This window comes from Ruditapes philippinarum, unplaced genomic scaffold (genome assembly GCF_026571515.1).
Source record: "Ruditapes philippinarum isolate M1 unplaced genomic scaffold, ASM2657151v2 ctg1549_1_1_1_1, whole genome shotgun sequence".
Classification (NCBI taxonomy): domain Eukaryota; kingdom Metazoa; phylum Mollusca; class Bivalvia; order Venerida; family Veneridae; genus Ruditapes; species Ruditapes philippinarum.
In genome coordinates, this window is record NW_026859798.1 from 73,814 (window position 1) to 92,921 (window position 19,108).

The 19,108-nt window shown below is 32.2% G+C and overlaps 1 protein-coding gene across 1 annotated transcript in view; it reads left to right on the forward strand.

Moving 5' to 3' along the window:
- The first annotated feature begins 3,674 nt into the window (after positions 1–3,674).
- The window catches only part of LOC132757949 (multidrug resistance-associated protein 1-like), a 31,728-nt gene continuing 16,294 nt past the window's right edge, over positions 3,675–19,108 (forward strand). The window contains exons 1-14 of the mRNA XM_060749449.1: positions 3,675–3,829; positions 9,713–9,895; positions 10,733–10,861; positions 11,156–11,284; positions 11,844–11,957; positions 12,404–12,465; positions 12,814–12,957; positions 13,388–13,651; positions 14,285–14,462; positions 15,479–15,799; positions 16,436–16,573; positions 17,048–17,276; positions 18,233–18,299; positions 18,955–19,081. Of these exons, the coding sequence (XP_060605432.1) occupies positions 3,797–3,829; positions 9,713–9,895; positions 10,733–10,861; positions 11,156–11,284; positions 11,844–11,957; positions 12,404–12,465; positions 12,814–12,957; positions 13,388–13,651; positions 14,285–14,462; positions 15,479–15,799; positions 16,436–16,573; positions 17,048–17,276; positions 18,233–18,299; positions 18,955–19,081 (2,118 nt within the window). The 5' untranslated portion in view covers positions 3,675–3,796. The remainder of the gene's footprint in view (positions 3,830–9,712; positions 9,896–10,732; positions 10,862–11,155; positions 11,285–11,843; positions 11,958–12,403; positions 12,466–12,813; positions 12,958–13,387; positions 13,652–14,284; positions 14,463–15,478; positions 15,800–16,435; positions 16,574–17,047; positions 17,277–18,232; positions 18,300–18,954; positions 19,082–19,108) is intronic.

Below are 19,108 nucleotides of genomic sequence, written 5' to 3' on the forward strand. Positions count from 1 at the left end.
TAGGATAAACAATCATCATGATGGCAGCTTGATGTGAATATGTGATACAGGCGAGGTTTATAAAAACAGTTATAACATCAGTTCTGTCATGTTGAACTATAGGAACAGCAATTTGGAATTACCTTCCAGTTAATCTGGTCAGTTTATCAAAGATCTACACCAACTACTGCAACTAGGCAGTATGAAGTCAAGTAATTTAAGATAGCTCAAAGCAGAAGAGTAGCTTTACATACCTGTTTGGTTTTAACATAATTAATATGAGAACTCTACCAAAAAAACATTGACGATACACTATATAGTCATTTTAAGTCTTTTTATGTCCTAAAGGAAAAGAAAAAAAGACTAATATGTTAAAATAAAAAAAAAAATTATGATGTGTTATTGCCTTAAGATAGCTCAAAGCAGTAAAGTTGGGTACTTGCTTGGTTTTGACAGGCTTAATATTAGAATATCAAAAACATAGACAATACACTATATGATTATTATAAGCCTTTTTGTGTCTAAAAGAAAAAACTAATATATTAAAGTATAAAAAATAAATGATGTTGTGTTATTGCAAGTAAACTTATTTATGTTTTGATTAAGTTAAAAACTATCTGAAAATAAAGTTTGCCAGCCAGAAAGTGTATAAAGCTATAATTTTATCTGCTGTCTGTAGTTTACAAATGTTTTGTTTTATTTTTGACAAAGAATACGTAATTCCAAAAAACCTGTCTAAAAGTAATATGTTGGATTTTACCTTATGAGTCAATGGTGCATGTACAAAATCATTGCTAAGCAGTGAAAAAAAAACTGCTTTATTTTTTTATATAAAGTGTTCATGTATGTTAAATGACTCAAACATTCTGAGTTTTAACTCTTATTAGAATCTACCATAAGATTATGGAAACAACAATGTAAATTATTTACATACAGTGTTAATGTGTGTTAAATAACTCAGACATTCTATGTAACAACTCTTTTGATAATCTACCATAAGATAATGGGAATATCAATTTTACCATGAAATATTTCATAAGATACAGGTTTATACCCTTGAAAATGGCATTGGTATACATAAAAAAAACAAGAAAAAAACCCAAAAAACAATGACCTTGTATAACCTCCAGACAATAAGCTTGTGGAAAATTGCATATTGTTCAGCAGCATTGTTATAAAGTTAAAAAGGTCAACTTACGACCGTTTTATAGTCTTATGACCGTTTTATAGTCAATATTAATCACAATGCAGAAAAATGAATTATAAAGATGACAATAAATTGTCGCTATTGTTCTCAATATCTGTGATTTTCTATACTGGTTAAATTTTTTGTTATAGCCATGAAAAATAAACTGAATGAAATAATTTGTTCAAGTAAATGTACATATAACAGGTTACGGACATTTTGTGATGAAACTACATTTTGCTTCCATTTTTGTGTCCCTTCTACAGAGTAGCAGTGATATACAGATGACACTTCTCCCTCATCTGTCTGTCTAAGAATCCTAAAACACTACTGGTACATTCCATCGAAACTTTACACAACACTACATGTAAGCATATTTGTAGAATTATGCCCCCTTTTCTTGAAATATCTATCTCTGAGAAAAGAGGAGCGCGCTGGCCGTAGACAGGTCTTGTTCATGCAGTCTTTGTGTGGATATTCTTTCCGGAGTGGGTACATGTACTAATGTGCCCAAAGCATGCAATGTGTATGGAGAAAATGTCACAAAACGAACTCGAAACAGAAAGTTTCCACGAAATTTAACGCAGAACGATTGTAAAAATTCAAACAAATCATTTAACATTTATTGAAACCCCTTGTGGCTGAGGTGTTGCCTTTAATGGTTGAGGCATCAGAATTGCAGTCACCCTTTATCCCATCGTGATCGTAAGAGATGACTGTAAATGTGTTAGAATTACTGTAGTCTTTTTGTTTCTTAGTTCTAGCAGGTGAAGCGGTTTTGACCCCTTGTATCACCCTAGGTTAGCCAAAGTTCGGAGGCATATGCTTTACATGATGCACCGTAAAGCCAAAAACATTTTTAAAAAAACATTAAAAAGAACAACTACAGCATTTATTTACGTTGAATATTCCACTCGAGCTTCATTTGTGCTGAATAGATGCATGGTTTTTGAAATCATCAACATAATTACGGATCACTTACGTTAAACATTTGATATTCAATTATTTTGTGTATCATTCTGTAACTGAAGAAAAAATATAAACATGTATATATTTTCAATAGGAAATTTGGTATTGATTACAACTTTGGTGCATATGAATGAAAAAATCTAAAAAAATGAAAAAGATTTGTGGAGTATTGACGTAATGAAGATTTAGATGAATTAATATAATTTTATGGGAAAAATACATGATACGATAACCTAACAAGATTAAGTCTCTTTCATTAATTTTGTAAATTGTTGAAATTAATATACTTAATTAGGTCTGTGCATGTTAGCATATCCCCCGAAAACAGTTATTTATTATAGTTTCGCTAAGCTCCACATTTTTATGTGCAATGTAATTTTTATTTGTTTAGCATTTTTAGTGGTAGAATTAGACAGTAAGTCTATTGTTGAAGTGACCACACATCAATTAAAAAATCAATTTAAGAATTGATTAATCAATCAATCAAACACGGACATCTATCTAAAGCCAACATATTTACATATTTGTATTGTTGTATGATACTGGCTATCTGATGTTTAATTATATGGAAGTGAAGATCCCAAATGGGTCTCTTCAGCACATATGAAGATCGAATTGAATTTTGACCGCCGTTTTCTCCGTATTGAGCCAAATCTCATTACACGTACGTCTATACTCCCACGTCGGTAGAAAGCACCTTTAAATAACTGCTTTCAATGATGTTACCGTGTCCTGTTTGGGGCCAGTTAAATGACACATTAACCAGCAATATTTAATCCTGCTTTCACCTTTTATTTTTATTAAGAAATGGGTTTAACGTTTATGTTTTAGGAAACCACGGATTTACCCTGAGTGGGTTTGTAGCCACGCGGCAAAAAAATCTTACTAGCCCGACGCTGATATTTGAAATTATTTTGAGATTTTTTTATGATTGCAAGCCGTCGCAAGGTTTCTTCTTCCGATTGTTATTCAAGACAAAGCTAAACATGACAATTAGAACATGGCAATGTTGGTCAAGCTATTCGTACCTGACATGTGCGGTAATACTACAGTAATATTCGCCGCTAGTCATATCACAATTGGACGACTATCACCAAATCATGTCCAGAAAATAAAGCCAAGGTTACAATCGAGGAAAATTTGGCAGCTTCAAGCAGTAGCTCTTCTTAAACTCTTTATTTGCTTCGCATGAAAGCGAAAACATCTTAACCTTCTTATCTGGAAATTATACACATATAGATAAATTAGTGACATTTATATGTGAAGACATACGGGTGATTTGTAGGCTTATCATTGTGGAATTTCATTCTGACTTTATTAAAATTTAATTTCTCAAATTAATCATCATGATTTAGAATATGGTCCTTTTATTACTATCAAAAATCAAACTATTTGCCAAAGCTAGTATAGGCTATTTCATTTCGCGATTGAATTCTTTTTCGCTATTTACATATATTGCTATTTTGATCGTAATTTTCCGGTAATTTCCGTGAAAGCTCAACGGGATTATCGGAACAATATACGTACATTTATCAAACATGGGTTACTTCCCTTATAGAGACGGGATTGACATCAAATGTATGTACAATTGATGGTGCAAGACTCCGCTGCTAGGGCTATATATAGTGGTGCAATTAAGTGTTGCTGCCTCGTGGAGAAAGGATGGAGAAATTTTGTGGTGGTGAAAGTTTTTGGGTAACATTTATTTAATTGAATGCTTTAATTTTGAGAGCTGACAATTACTGTAATTTGATATATTTGTATTGTACTATTTGCATAGGCCTTCTATAGTATACTATATGTATTTTGTTTTTCTGTTCTACATTTTGACATGCCATTACATTGACCTAAATAACTTTTGATGTATAACATGAGTATAATGATACTTGTGCATGACTCTTTATATTTGAATATATATCAATTACAGTACTGTATATGTCAAATATAGATTATCTCTAATGCAGTATATTCATTACTGCAGTAGTATCTAAATTCATTTTTTGTTATAGACTTATTGGATGGTATAATCAAAATAATTCAGCAATATTTGTAGTAGATTCTAACCAAATTTGTTTTTTAGTTGGAATCTTGCTTTATCAGGCATATTTCCCTTATTCAAAGTAATATCATGGAAAACTAATAAGTTGGAGCGATTTTTTTTCCCAATTTTCAAACCAACCTGCGGCTTTTGAAGGGGAAAATATAGCGCGATAAATCAGAAAAGGTGGAAAACCTGAAATCAAATTGCAACAACTAGAAATGGAGTTTACCCACACAGTTTATAAAAAACGTTAATTTCAATTCAATTTAACATGCAGGGTACATAGCAGGGGATATCTATAGGGACAGCTTTCTGTCTTTTAGCTGATATAAGTCAGATGTTGTTAAGTCATGGTTCTGGTAAGGAAGAGCACAAGGCATTTTAGTGGAAAATATTAACATTTTTAGGGGAAAATATACTTATTTCGGGCTCGGGGGAAACAGCCTTTATTCAGCTGTAAAATATATTGAAAAAACCACTGAGTTGGCTTAAAAATTCAGGGAAATGCTTTTGGAAATTTACTTTTGCTGGGCCAGTGTTATTATTTTGGCATCCAAAAAAAATGAAGGATATGTCCAGTTACTTCCTAATTAAGTTATAAGGGATGTATGAATACAATATATATAATAAAATTATCTTAATTAAAGTTAATTAGATTATAATGTTATTATCTCAGTTATAGGGTATATAAAATTACAATGTATCTGAATTATAGGATATATATGTATATGATAATCAATAAATTCCTCAGTTATAGGGTTATATAATTACCTCATTTAAAGGGTATATATAATTACCTTAGTTTAATAATAATTATAACCTAATTTTAAATTACCTGATTCATATGGGGATATATAATTACAACAGTTAAAGAAGATATATAATTACAACAGTTAAAGGGGATAAATTAATTTAATTAAAAGGCATATATAACTACATCAGTTATAGGATACATACAACTACATTAGTTATAGTGTGCATACAACTACATCAGTTATTATTATTATTTACTTTAACTTATAGGGTACATGCAACTACATTAGTTATAGGGTACATACAACTACATCAGTTATAGGGTACATACAACTACATCAGTTATAGGGTACATACAACTACATCAGTTATAGGGTATATACAACTTCATCAGTTATAGGGTACATACAACTACATCAGTTATAAGGTACATACAACTACATCAGTTATAAGGTACATACAACTACATCAGTTATAGGTTATATACAACTACATAAGTAATAGGGTCTATACAACTACATCAGTTATAGGATGCATACAACTACATCAGTAATAGGGTCTATACAACTACATCAGTTATAGGGTATATACAACTACATCAGTAATAGGGTAAATACAACTACATCAGTTATAGGGTATATACAACTACATCAGTAATAGGGTACATGCAACTACATCAGTTATAGGGTATATACAACTACATCAGTTATAGGATGCATACAACTACATCAGTAATAGGGTCTATACAACTACATCAGTTATAGGGTATATACAACTACATTAGTTATAGGGTACATGCAACTACATCAGTTATAGGGTATATACAACTACATCAGTTATAGGATGCATACAACTACATCAGTAATAGGGTCTATACAACTACATCAGTTATAGGGTATATACAACTACATCAGTTATAGGGTACATGCAACTACATCAGTTATAGGGTATATACAACTACATCAGTTATAGGATGCATACAACTACATCAGTAATAGGGTCTATACAACTACATCAGTTAAAGGGTATATAACAACTACATCAGTAATAGGGTACATGCAACTACATCAGTTATAGGGTATATACAACTACATCAGTTATAGGGTCTATACAACTACATCAGTAATAGGGTCTATACAACTACATCAGTTATAGGGTACATACAACTACATCAGTTATAGGATACATACAACTACATTAGTTTTAGGGTATATACAACTACATCAGTAATAGGGTCTATACAACTACATCAGTTATTGGGTATATACAACTACATCAGTAATAGGGTCTATACAACTACATCAGTTATAGGGTATATACAACTACATCAGTTATAGGGTACATACAACTACATCAGTAATAGGGTACATACAACTACATCAGTAATAGGGTCTATACAACTACATCAGTTATAGGGTATATACGAGGGTTGTTCAAAAAGTAATAGGACTGCAGTTCTACTGTTCACATTTTTTAATTTACGTGCTTAATTTTACAAAATAATAATATCGGAACATATCCTCTATATACAGTGAAAAAATCAATAAAATATGTTTAAAAATAACGAGTCTGTGAAAATTTCAAATGACAAGGGGTTCGCGACCCGGCGCACGCTAACAACACAATAAATGACGTTTATGACGTCGTCAAATAAAAACAAAATTTATCAAGCGTCATCCCTTCTGAAAGAATTCTCCCTAGTGTTCTAGGTATCTAAATCATGTAACTTTGACCAGACCTCATGTGTGGAGATGAAGCGAGAAAGAAAACGACCACATTCTCGTTCCACTCTTCGAAAAAAAAAGCCCGATAGCCGGCCACTCTCCGCTTTTTCGCGTATTCTTGTATCTTTTAGTAATCAATACAGATTAAACAGGCATGAACTTATGATGTTAATGAAAAAGCGATTAATACAATTATTTTACACATATCATCATACGTTCTTAAAACAATATGATTATGTAAGTAAAAATAAAAATAGTTATCAACTGAAAAGTATATTTTCCTACTAAGAACAGCGTATCATTTTTAAAAGAAAATCGGGGAAAAATATTAATAATTACCGTTAATCATTATTACATTAATGTATTGATTGATAACACATAATTATATCTATTAAATGAAATAGAATTTTGTTTATAACAAATCGTTTGGGCAGAACTGAATCGATATACCCAGTGCAGAAATCAAACATGCCGGGGAGTTCGTGGACTGTTTACCGTCGATCATTTTGTAGCGCTTTTTCATTTGACGTCACTAACGTCCCGTCAATTTCCCGCTATCATTCTCATCCTTTCCAGTTTGTGATCTCGTATGTGCAGTTTTTGAATTGCTTGCGCAAGCTGAGAACGAGTATCCTGATAGCCGATTTATTGTACTATGTTAATTTTATGTTTTCATATGTATCTGAAGGAGTATCGCCAATTTGTTGGCAAAGTTTAACGATCGCACACATTTTCAGTTTTTTAACGAACGTCAAATTTCTACATTTAACGTTATGACCACTGCTGTTCAAAACTTGATGATTTAGCAATTTCATGTCTGAATGACGTCAAATTTGGACATAATGTCACTTAAATATAATTAATTGTGTTGGTGGAATAAATTGGAAAAAAAAAGAAAATAAATTATGAATAAAATAAAAGTTCAACTAAGCTTCAATAACTTTTTATGTGCTGCGCCGGGTGCGTGTTACCATGGTTATTTAATAACACAGGGAACACGCGTTAAGCACAATAATTCAAAAATTTTATGCTTAAATTGAAGAAAACATTTTTAGATCGTTGTACATATAAAGATATTATAAATTGAATTAAATATAATAGTGCAAGATGCTTAGTCCTATTACTTTTTGAACAACCCTCGTACAACTACATCAGTTATAGGATATATACAACTGCATTAGTTATAGGGTTTATACAACTACATTAGTTATAGGGTATATACGAGGGGTGATCAAAAATTAACCGGACTTTGTAAATGGTTCTTTACCTGTTAAATGAATTTACATAAAAATACACGGAAAATAAATCGGAATCTATCCCCTGAATGATACAAAAATACCAACAAGAAATATTAACAAAGAAAAAAGTTATGCTGTTATTGGCATGTACATGTATAGCAATGCGGCGCACGGTATAACTTTAAAATTGACGTTAACGACGTCACAAGCGTATTGTCCTTAACGGAGCAGCTTTTTACTCATTCACGGAGTAGGCCAATACGTGGTACAGTCATGTTGTTGATACGGCGGATCCACTGCCTATATATATTTCTGTACAAGTGGGTATCATATTGTATTGTAATAAAATGGATTATAATAAAGATCTCCTGTAATCACGCAAACTTCCGTTCTTTCCTTCTGTAACTTGATTGTTGGGAAACTCGCACATGCAATAAACTATATTATGTAAAATAATGTTGCTGAATGATAACGTGTCATACATACGATAAAAGAAGAATAATATAACTATGACCAAAGTTGTCATTTTTTAAAAATAAATAAAATGCATAGCCGATTTTGAACAGTGACTGTTAAATTGTTTACACAATTTCTCCATAATGATAACACTACTGCGTAAAATAAGAAAATAATTGGTACAATTGTAAACCAAGAATACAATATATGTAATAAATGCATTAACTATTATCATTTTAAAATCCTTAGAGTTGACTGCACCGTCCTGTAGCTACTGTCGAACATCGTTGACAATGTTCGCAGTCAATCGACCGTCATTTTCAACGTCTTGGCGATTAACGTCACCAACGTCTTTGAAAATTTCTTTTTTTTTGTCTCTCCCTTACTTGTTTTCTATTTCTCTATTACCCTTTCTTAATTCTTCATGCTAATAAAAAATATGCTGTGGCTTCCTGGAACTTTTCCCTTGATAGCCATAATCTTTTTCTACGTTTTTAACAGGTTCTCGTCTTAATTTTGAACATTTTTTCTTATTGATCGATTTTCGAGACTTTCCGACGACATAGATTTAACACGAATATTTTTTTAACAAGCGACGTTTGAATTGTGATTGCAAATATAAATATGTTTTAAATGAAGTCATTTTTACTGACAATGTCAAAGATATTGTTCATGACGTTTTGGCGTAGTTTGAAATCTAAATGTGCCATATTGTAAAATATACGCAGCATAAAGTGCCTGTGGTCAAGGCGAATTAACGCACTGCGCCGGGTGTGCGTTACCATGGTTTTTGAATTCGCTGTTACGGACAAGCTATTTGCGTTATCAGATGAGCTATAGCATCAGTTTAAAGGTATTGTTTTCCGATTAAGTGTTACATATAACAATAAGTGATAGGTTGAAAATTCTTCAATTGACAGTCACAGTCCGGTTTATTTTTGATCATCCCTCGTACAACTACATTAGTTACAATGTATAGGGTACATGCAACTACATTAATAATAGGGTAACTACAACTTCATTGGTTGTAGGGTATGTACAACTACATTAATAGTAGGGTATTAAAACTACATCAGTTATAGGGTAAATAGAATTTCATTACTTATAGGGTATATGTTATTACTTCAGTTATAGGTATAAATAGTTACCTGAGGTATAGAAAAGAAGTTTTATTTAGTCATTTTTATGGAACAGCATATAGACATACACAAATAAAATAAACAAACCTATTTGCATAACATACAGTATACTGATTATATATATTGTAAGATATTAAAGAGAGTGTTATTAACCAAATCTACTAGTACTTTTTTTTCTCACTAATATGATGACAAATACAAAATGTATACTTTGTTTATTATTTCAGAACACCAGTTTGACGTGGGGTGATGACAAGACATATCCGGGGTTCACAGAATGTTTTCAAAACAGTGTAATAATTTGGATACCCAGTGGATGGTTGTGGCTAAGTTTACCATTCTACTTACCGTACTTGTTCTCACAAAAATCATGTGCCTTACCAAATTCTTGGAAGAATTTATCAAAACTGGTGGGTGAATAATTATACTAGCATTTAATTCATTCAGAATTTATTACAGATTTTTTATCTCAGATAAGAATAAGGGTTCCTGCAGTTTTCTGTTAAAATTTGTCATAATTATATATATATACTGTTTACCATGTCTTTAAGTGTTTGAAGGTCAGTCAATAGTGTTTAATAAATGAACATACAGTGAATCCTTATTGGAGCTACCCTCTACAGAGACTAACCTCTTTACAACAACAGTTTCTTTTCCTTCTAAAGTATTACTCAAATTTGCAGTATATTTAATCTCGCTAGAAAAACACCTCAACAACATAAATCCTTGTCTACCAAAAGGTAATGCTTTACCCGGGTTGTACTGTAGTACCACAATTAAGAAGTCCTTCCAACTCTAAGCTGTTTGGCTTCAATTTTAGAACTTTGTTACTGAAATCTTTAAATCTACTAGTTCTAGAGCTGTCCATTATCAAGTTTTGGGAACAAGATGAAATTTGAAGTTGGTCAGACAGCCAACAGTATAGAGCCTGGTCAGACTGCACAGATTTTCAGGCGGGTCTCAGCTCTTTACTATTGACAAAGGCTAATCACTTTTGATTCCAACACGTTATGAGTTATTTGTGCCCATTTTTTGTGTAATCTCTCTCTGTATATACATGTATATATACATATATGTGTATATGAAGAAAACACAATGGCTGCTGTGGTGATGTGGTTAGCATACTAGACCTGTAATCCAAAGACCTATGGTTCGAGTTTCAGCTGAGGCGTGCTGATTTTTCTTGTGATTTATCTATGTATAATGTCTTGCTCATATATATATGTAATTTTGTTTGTTTATTTTAGTGTATAGCGCTGCTACAGCTTGTGATTATAGTCGTAGAGTTATTATATGGGTCAGCCGAGTTAAACAGGAAAAATGAATCATATTTCCAGGCATACTTTATTGGTCCTTTGATTGAGGCGTTAACTTTAGTAAGTAAAAATGCTTTAATTTTCAATGCTTATTTGCATAACTTAATGTTAAATGTATTAAATTCTTTGATGTTAAGGTGTAATAAATTGTATGACAAAAAAACAATTTTAATTCAAGAAAATCTACTCTTTCATTTTTAGCCCGACTATTTGAAGAATAGGGAAAGCTTTTTTACTCACCCCAGCATCGGAGTTAAAGTACACCTAAAAAATAAAAGCTTTTGAGAAATAAAAATAACAACATTTCTGGGGCATATAAAGCCTTTAACTAAATTTACTTATTTTATTTTTCAGATTTTAGTAGTATGTTATATGGAACTAGAGAGACGGAAAGGTTTAATCACATCTGGAGTATTATTTATGTATTGGCTACTGGCAAATTTTACCTATATTATACCTTTTTACCGTAAAATTATTGAAAAGGTTTGTTTGATTTCTTATTTCATTGCCTAATTAATTTGTATACTTAGCAGAAGAGTTTTTTTTTATAGTGTTTGAGGAATTAAATAACTAGGATATTGAAGGTGACCTTTCATCTTAACTAATGTAGGAAGACAGTATTGTATTATTCCATGCAACAGTATTCCCCTCTGTAAAATCTTCAATCTTCTAGAAGTTTGTCAGGATACAACAAAGAAAAGCATAACTATCATATGTAGGACTTGAACCCATAGTGTATGTCCTGTCATTCAATGTCATGGTCCCTTACCATGTAGCCAATGAAGTCCACTGAATCTTCATTAAATAAATCTAAAACATTATACACCTAGCTTTGTGAAATTGGTACTTTAAGTGTAATCAGCTTGATAGCTCAGTCGGTAGAGCCATGGAACAGCATCAAGTCCAGGTCAGGTTGCATATTTTTCTCACCCTGTAACATTAGTTACATGTAGTTTCTATAAGTTAACTGATCTTCACATTAATTCTTATGTAGCAACATTAATGAAAAAATATCTTATAGTAATTTGTCATGTAATTTCAGGGTTATGAAGATCTTCTGCTGGATTTTGTCCTATTCAATGTGTATTTCTTCCTAAGTTTGATACAGTTAATCTTGAACTGTATAGCTGAAACATTACCCATACAGCCAGGAAAGGTTTGTATACCTCAGTATAACTGGGGTTGTTTTCCTTATAGTAAAACATCTACAAACTTTATGAATGATTGTGTAACTATGTGTAACAAGGATTGTTTTTCACTTTATGATGTGTAACAGGGTTGTTTTTCACATTATGAATGATTGTATAAGTATGTGTAACAGGGGTTGTTTTTCACTTTATGAATGATTGTATAGGTATGTGTAACAGGGGTTGTTTTTCACTTTATGAATGATTGTATAGGTATGTGTAACAGGGGTTGTTTTCCTTATAGTTAAACATCTACTCACTTTATGAATGATTGTATAACTATATATGTGTAACAGGGGTTGTTTTCTTTATAATGAAACATCTACTCACTTTATGAATGAATGATATAGTTTTATTGTTACCGTTTGTATATCCTCTTTTGTTCATATTCTAATGTTTTAATTAATATTTTCAGAGACCATGTCCAGAAACAAGAGCATCTTTCTTCTCACGAATAACATATCAGTGGATACAAGAGTAAGTAGGGTCTAGTAAGATCTTTAGACTTATGGGCGTTTTCAAAATATCCTAAACAATGATACATTGACATAACAGTCCCCCTTAAAAATAAAGAAAATGAAAAAAAAAAAAAAGGAAAAAAATAGTAAAAAGTACTTTTTATTGACAGTTCATTCAGCTTTATGTAACATACATGTGCATTAGTTGTATCATTTATTTTGTTTTTCTTCTATTCAAAAATGGCACTTAAAAACTTCAAAAATTTTTTTTATTGTTTTTTTTTGTGTTTGTGTGTCGAAAGTCCTCTCTAACAAACCCTAACCCCCTATCTCTGTCCAGTTTCGAACTTTGGATTCTTTTTTTCAGGTTGGTTGTGACTGGTTATAGGAAACCTCTGACAGAAGATGACATGTTTGCATTAAATCCTAGCGAACAGTCTAAAACTGTAGTGAATGAGTTTGAATCTCACTGGAGACAGCAAGAAATCAAAATAAAACAAAAATTAACAAAGTATGTAATTGTTTTAAAATATGTTTTTACAGTTAGATCTTACAAAATAATCCTCATAATGATAGTGATATATAATTATGGAATTTTTGTTACACTATAAGATGTGCTGACAAAATATCTGCCAACAGAAAACATGCTAAAATTCTTTTAAGTGTAGACATATTTGTGATAACTTGATGATTAATAAAGCTTGAACGATTTTGAAATCTGCTTTCTGGAAGTATGTGAGGAAAAATGGTTATCAATGTAGTAGGGCTCATACCCATGATCCCTGAGTTAGAAGGCAGACACCTTGACCACTATGCCACCCTAACTTTTATAAACTATACATTTTCATAACTAAGCACCTAAGAACTCAGTGAATGTTTTTGAAGAAAATTATGGAACCATATAAGAATTTCATTTTGTTATACAAATATTAAATTTTCAGAAGGAGAAACTTACATGCTCATGTTCATCTGGGTGGAAGTACAAACCGGGAGGATTGTGAAATTTCTGAATCTACACCCCTTCTTGGGCCTCAGTCAAGCAAGTCACATGATAGGTCACGTGATAGGTCATGCGATGATGGCAAAAGACCAAGAGTGTCACTGCCAATTGTGCTGGTTAAAACATTTGGCTGGGATTTGTTAGTCAGTAACATATGGAAGCTGATATATGATATTCTTGTGTTTGTCAACCCATTTCTTTTACAGTATGTATATTTTATTATGTTATTATCTCCATGGTGCTTGCTCTGTACTTATGAAGCTATTAAGAGACATTCGGGTGATTTCTGCACCAAAAGTCTAAAGTTGGTATGAAATGGTCAAGGATTTAATCCTGCCTTTCTCAGTCTATCTTATATATGATAGATATTTCACAAATTTTGAATTGTCTGTTGCCTAGAAGTTGTGAAGACCAACATACTTTAAATTAGTCACCTGACATTTAAACCGGAACGGACTGGAATTGAAAGTAATAAGCCTTTGCCACCTGAGTAAAGAGTTAGGCCAATCTGCAGATTTATGTTGTCTGACCAGGCTCTATACTGTGGGCTGACTGACTTCCCTGGTTAAGAGGACTTTTCAGAATGCACTTTTGCACTGTTATGTCAGTAAAGTAGCAAAACCTTTATATAGATAATATACACGCCAAGTTGTTCTTGGGTTATTTATACATGATTATCATAAATTCTTCTGTTAAAATAGCAGAAACTTTAAGCGCTTGTGTAACATACTGTGTATTTATTTTCAGGTTATTAATAGATTTTGCTGTTTTTTTTCAGGTTATTAATAGATTTTGCTGGTTTTTTTAGGTTATTAATAGATTTGCTGTTTTTTTTCAGGTTATTAATAGATTTTGCGGTAGATAGCAGTAAACCGACATGGAAGGGCTATGTATATAGCGCAGCATTTTTTCTCGTCATATCAGTGCAGTCCTTTACGTTTCACTTCTTGATGCATCAAACTATGACTATAGGTATCAGGTTACGATCCGCTCTTATATCTGCAGTATTCAAAAAGGTACTTTAGTTTATACAGAATTAATTTAGTTTGTTTTTGTAGGAAGCTTTAAAGGGACTCTACTGAGGTTTTTTTGACATGACGAGACTGGAAATAATTGTTCAAGATTAATATACCATTTGATGTAGGTCTAGACCAATAGCTTGTGTGCAAAATTTTGGATCATTCATTCACTTTATTTTTCCAGAATAATTCTTTTAACTGCGAAAAATTACCCAAAATTGAAAAGAGTTGCAATGCTTTTCACCTTATTCGGGCTTATAATAGCACAAATATGATCTGAGAATATTTCTTAATTATCTTTTATTAAAGTGTCTCATTAGATCTTTCATTGAAATTCAATTTTTACATTTTAGAGCTTTTGGATCTCAGTGGAGTTCCTTTAAGCTTATAGGCATAGTAAGATATACACTGTTGAGTCTTTTTTTTGTAGGGAGTCAGTACCAAGCAATATTTAGTGTGAAGTGTCTTGCTTGGTTTAATATAATAATAAGTAACAGTTTATCCCTGATAGGGTTTGAACCAGTATGCGGCCAGTTACCCTTTTAATTTATTTTAGTTTGATTGTGTTGGAAGCTATAAGTTGATTGGAACACTCTCGAATCCGTTCCTAGAAGCAACCAGAACTAAGCAATGAATGTAAAGTTTATTGCTCAAGGAAACAGCAGTTTGCCCCTGACAGGGTTTGAACCCACGTGGTCAGCAATCTTTAGATTACTAGTCTGACCATAACCACTCTGCCACGCCTTTGATTACAACTAAATTCTAGTCCTATGTATAAACTACTTGGCCGTTGCTAAAATGGTATTTTATATATATGTAACTTCAGTCACCTATTCGCTCCAACCATGGATAGCAGGGAATCCTTCATGCTTATCACTGTGCTACTGACAGAACTATCTGGCAGCTTATGCATCTTCTCCCCTTTGATAGTGAATAGTTCTGAACCGTGACATTAATTTAGTTGTTTTGCTTGCCTTAAGAAGTCAATGGTTTAGTGGTTATTTGTTTTCTAGTCGTTAAGAATGAACAATCAGGCAAGAACAGAGTCAACTGTTGGTGAGATTGTGAACCTCATGTCCGTAGACGCGGAACATATTAAGGACCTGTCGGGCTACCTTTGGGGTGTATGGTCCAGCCCCTTACAGATCATTGGTTCAGTGGTGTACCTGTATTACACAGTCGGGTATGCCATGTTTGCCGGACTTGCAGTAATGATACTGCTTGTGCCCTTCAATATGGTGATCCTGACTAATGCACAGAAATGTGAAAAACTCGTCATGGAAAGGAAAGATGACCGGATTAAACTAATGACGGAAATACTTAATGGAATAAAGGTAACACTTTTTTTTTTCATATACATGTATTCGTTTAAAACATTTCTATTTAAGATGGCTTATGAAACAAATCCTCCTCAGGTATATAAAAGATTGAAAACAGGGCTATTTAGTTGTCTAGTTGGATTGAGAACAGAGCCTTTTTAGTTGTCTCCCTTGATATAGATCAGGGCCTATGTAGTTGTCTCAGGGCGTATTTAGTTGACTCCCTGGATAGTGAACAGGGCCTATGAAGTTGTATCCTTGGATTGAGAAGCATAGTCTTTTAAAACTTGACCTCTGCTTATATTTTCATAATGTCCATAAAGTTATGGGCTCTTGATAAAATAAGATTAGCTTAGATATCAACAGTTAGATTAAGTATAAGATTAAAAATGAAAAAGATAAATACACATATCTATATACAAGATATCAACCATTTGAATATTCATGAGCTTAGATTTCAACAATATTTATCAGTCTATGAACTTAGATATCAACATATGACAAGACCTTAATATATGCCACCAATATTATATTATTTATACTATATAATTACAAAAAATGGTTTCTTATATGTCAAAATTGTGTATCTTCTTATAAAATGCCTTTTTTTAAAAAAAAAACCAGATTCTACATCATGAATATGATTTTCAGATATTGAAATTGTATGCCTGGGAGATGGCTTTTGGAAAAAAAGTTACAGATATCCGAAGTAAAGAGTTGGCAGTTTTACTGAAGGGTCAGATTCTTTATAGTCTCTCAATTTTCTCCTGGACTGTAGCTCCATTTGCGGTAAGACTGTAGCTTCTATTGTTGTAGCACACTTTGTGTTTAGACTGTGTGACTTATATTGTCAAAAAGCTATTTGCCTCATTTTTGGCAAAAATTTGGAAATAAAGTGATCCCTCGGAAGGATTTATCACAACAAAATTACGTGAAAATTGCAGACTTGGTTTGATTGAGTCTTTTGGTAAGCTTCCATTTGTGGTACAACTATATAGCTCTTTTTGTGGCAAAATCCTTAAATGTTTTGGAAAATATTCCTGTTCGTTAATTTTGTGATCTTTATCAGTTATTTCACATAAATTCATGCTGGAATATTTTTTTCATTGTGGTAATTAATAAACAAAATAATTAAAAAAAAATCTTGTGTTCACCTTTGATATGGAAATTATGAGTATATCTTGCTTTTTCCTCTTGAATTACTATATATATTCAAAGTGCTTGTGCAAAGTTAAAATAGATTTCCTTTGTGCTGTTAAACAGGTTGGGTTAGCAACATTTGCTACTTACATCTATACACAAGATGATCACAAGTTTGATCCCCAGGCTGCCTTTGTTGCCATGACGCTGTTCAACATTTTACGGTTTGCCTTGAACATAGCACCAATAATGTTTATGGAACTTATCAAGGCATCAGTATCAATTAAGAGAATGGGAAAGTTTCTGAATAATGAAGATTTAGATTTTACCAATGTATCCCATGATCCATCAGGTAGGTAGTAGATTGATCAGATAGGTTTGTTGCTTGTGTTGAGTATCAGTTTAAAGGGACTCCACTGAGGTTTTTTGACATGGCAGGACTGAAAATATTTTTTCGGGATAAATGTTCCATTTGATGTTGTTCAAGACCTTTGAGCAAAATTTCAGATCATTCGCTCTCTCCTTTTTCTAGAATGATTATTTAAATTGTTAAAAATGACCCCAAAACTGAAAAGTGTTGCAATGATCAGACTAAGAAAAGCACAAAAATACTAATTTCTAAGTACATTTCTAAACTATCTTTGCCTATCTGTCTGTTTTAAGTGCCCAGCTTATTTATGTAAGAAATTCAAACTTTATGTTTTTAGGTTTGTAGACATCAGTGGAGTCCGTTTAACAGTTTTTCTGTTATGTACTAGCTAGCAGCTATTTTATCTATGTTCCTTCTTCCTGTGCAATTTTCCCCTTATCTGTTCTTCAGCAAGTGATTGTTTTGAAATGCTCCCACAGTACTGGGACATACGATCGATCGTATATCCCAGTACTGTATGAACATTCAATGTGTAGACGCTGATACTGTGATTTTTTTTTTTATTTCGTGGGCATGAAATTTCGTGGTTTTGTCACAGAGAACATTTTTCGTTGGTAATAAAATTTGTGGACTGTTTTATTTTTCCAAAAGGTAAAATTATGTAATGTGATAAAAAATAATTTTACAGCAGATGAAATGAAATTTTATTGAACTCTTAAAATTGTGGATTGAATTATCCATGAAAATGACGAAAATTAGTTCCCAAAGAATGATATTAGTAATGATTTTGCAGTATTAGGGAAAATCATAGCAAATGTTATTGACTGTATGAAATATCAATTTTACAAATGTAAAACTTTGTGTACAATTTTAGGTAACATTATGTAACATAGATTTCTATAAAAGTATTTAGTGTTTGATGTGTTGGTATGTTGTAGACAGTGCCATTAAAGTAGAAGATGGAACTTTTTCATGGGATCCTGAAATAGGACCATGTTTGAAAGAGTAAGTACATAAAGTTTGAGATATTTTTTTATCAGATATCATTGCCACATGTTAAAATGAGATGCCATCCCCGTTCATTTACAATTTTTATACGGTGAGCTTCTGGTAGGGGCCACAAAATTTTAAATGTAAGGTGTTCATTTTTTTAGCATTGCATAAGAATACTTTGATTTTCAGATAAGTCACATAGATTTGTCATTCCATATAAGTGGATATTTATGTGTGTTGAAATTTTTTTAAAGTTTGCAAATTTAAAAGTCCAGACATTTCGCATGAGGAAATATTAGCAAAATCATGCAAGAGTAGAATTTTTTGACATGTTGGTTGAGTATTTATGCTTGAGGAAATTTTAGCTTTTTTCTTGTCAATCTGCGAAATTCGCCAATATTTCTGTGTTGCTAACTTTAAAATAATTGCTAATACAGTAAATTGTTTCATACTAGTTTGTCACCTTAAAAATTTATGTGTTAGAAAAAGTTTAGAGGAAGATTCCATGTTGAGTCAATGAAAATACTTTTATCTCATTTGACTTCAATTTGACTTCTATTTTATTTTGCTTTTATTATTTGTGTTAAAAACAGCTGGTAAACATTGTTTTGTATGTTGACTATTAGACATGTTCATTGAAAAGCTTCAAAATTCTTTACAATTTTAGTATAACTATGAAGGTACCAAAAGGAAGTCTGGTAGCTGTTGTAGGGACTGTCGGGGCGGGTAAATCCTCGTTGATGTCTGCCATATTGGGTGAAATGCAGAAAATAAATGGAAAAGTTAATGTAGATGTAAGTTGAATTTTTTTTGTGTTATAA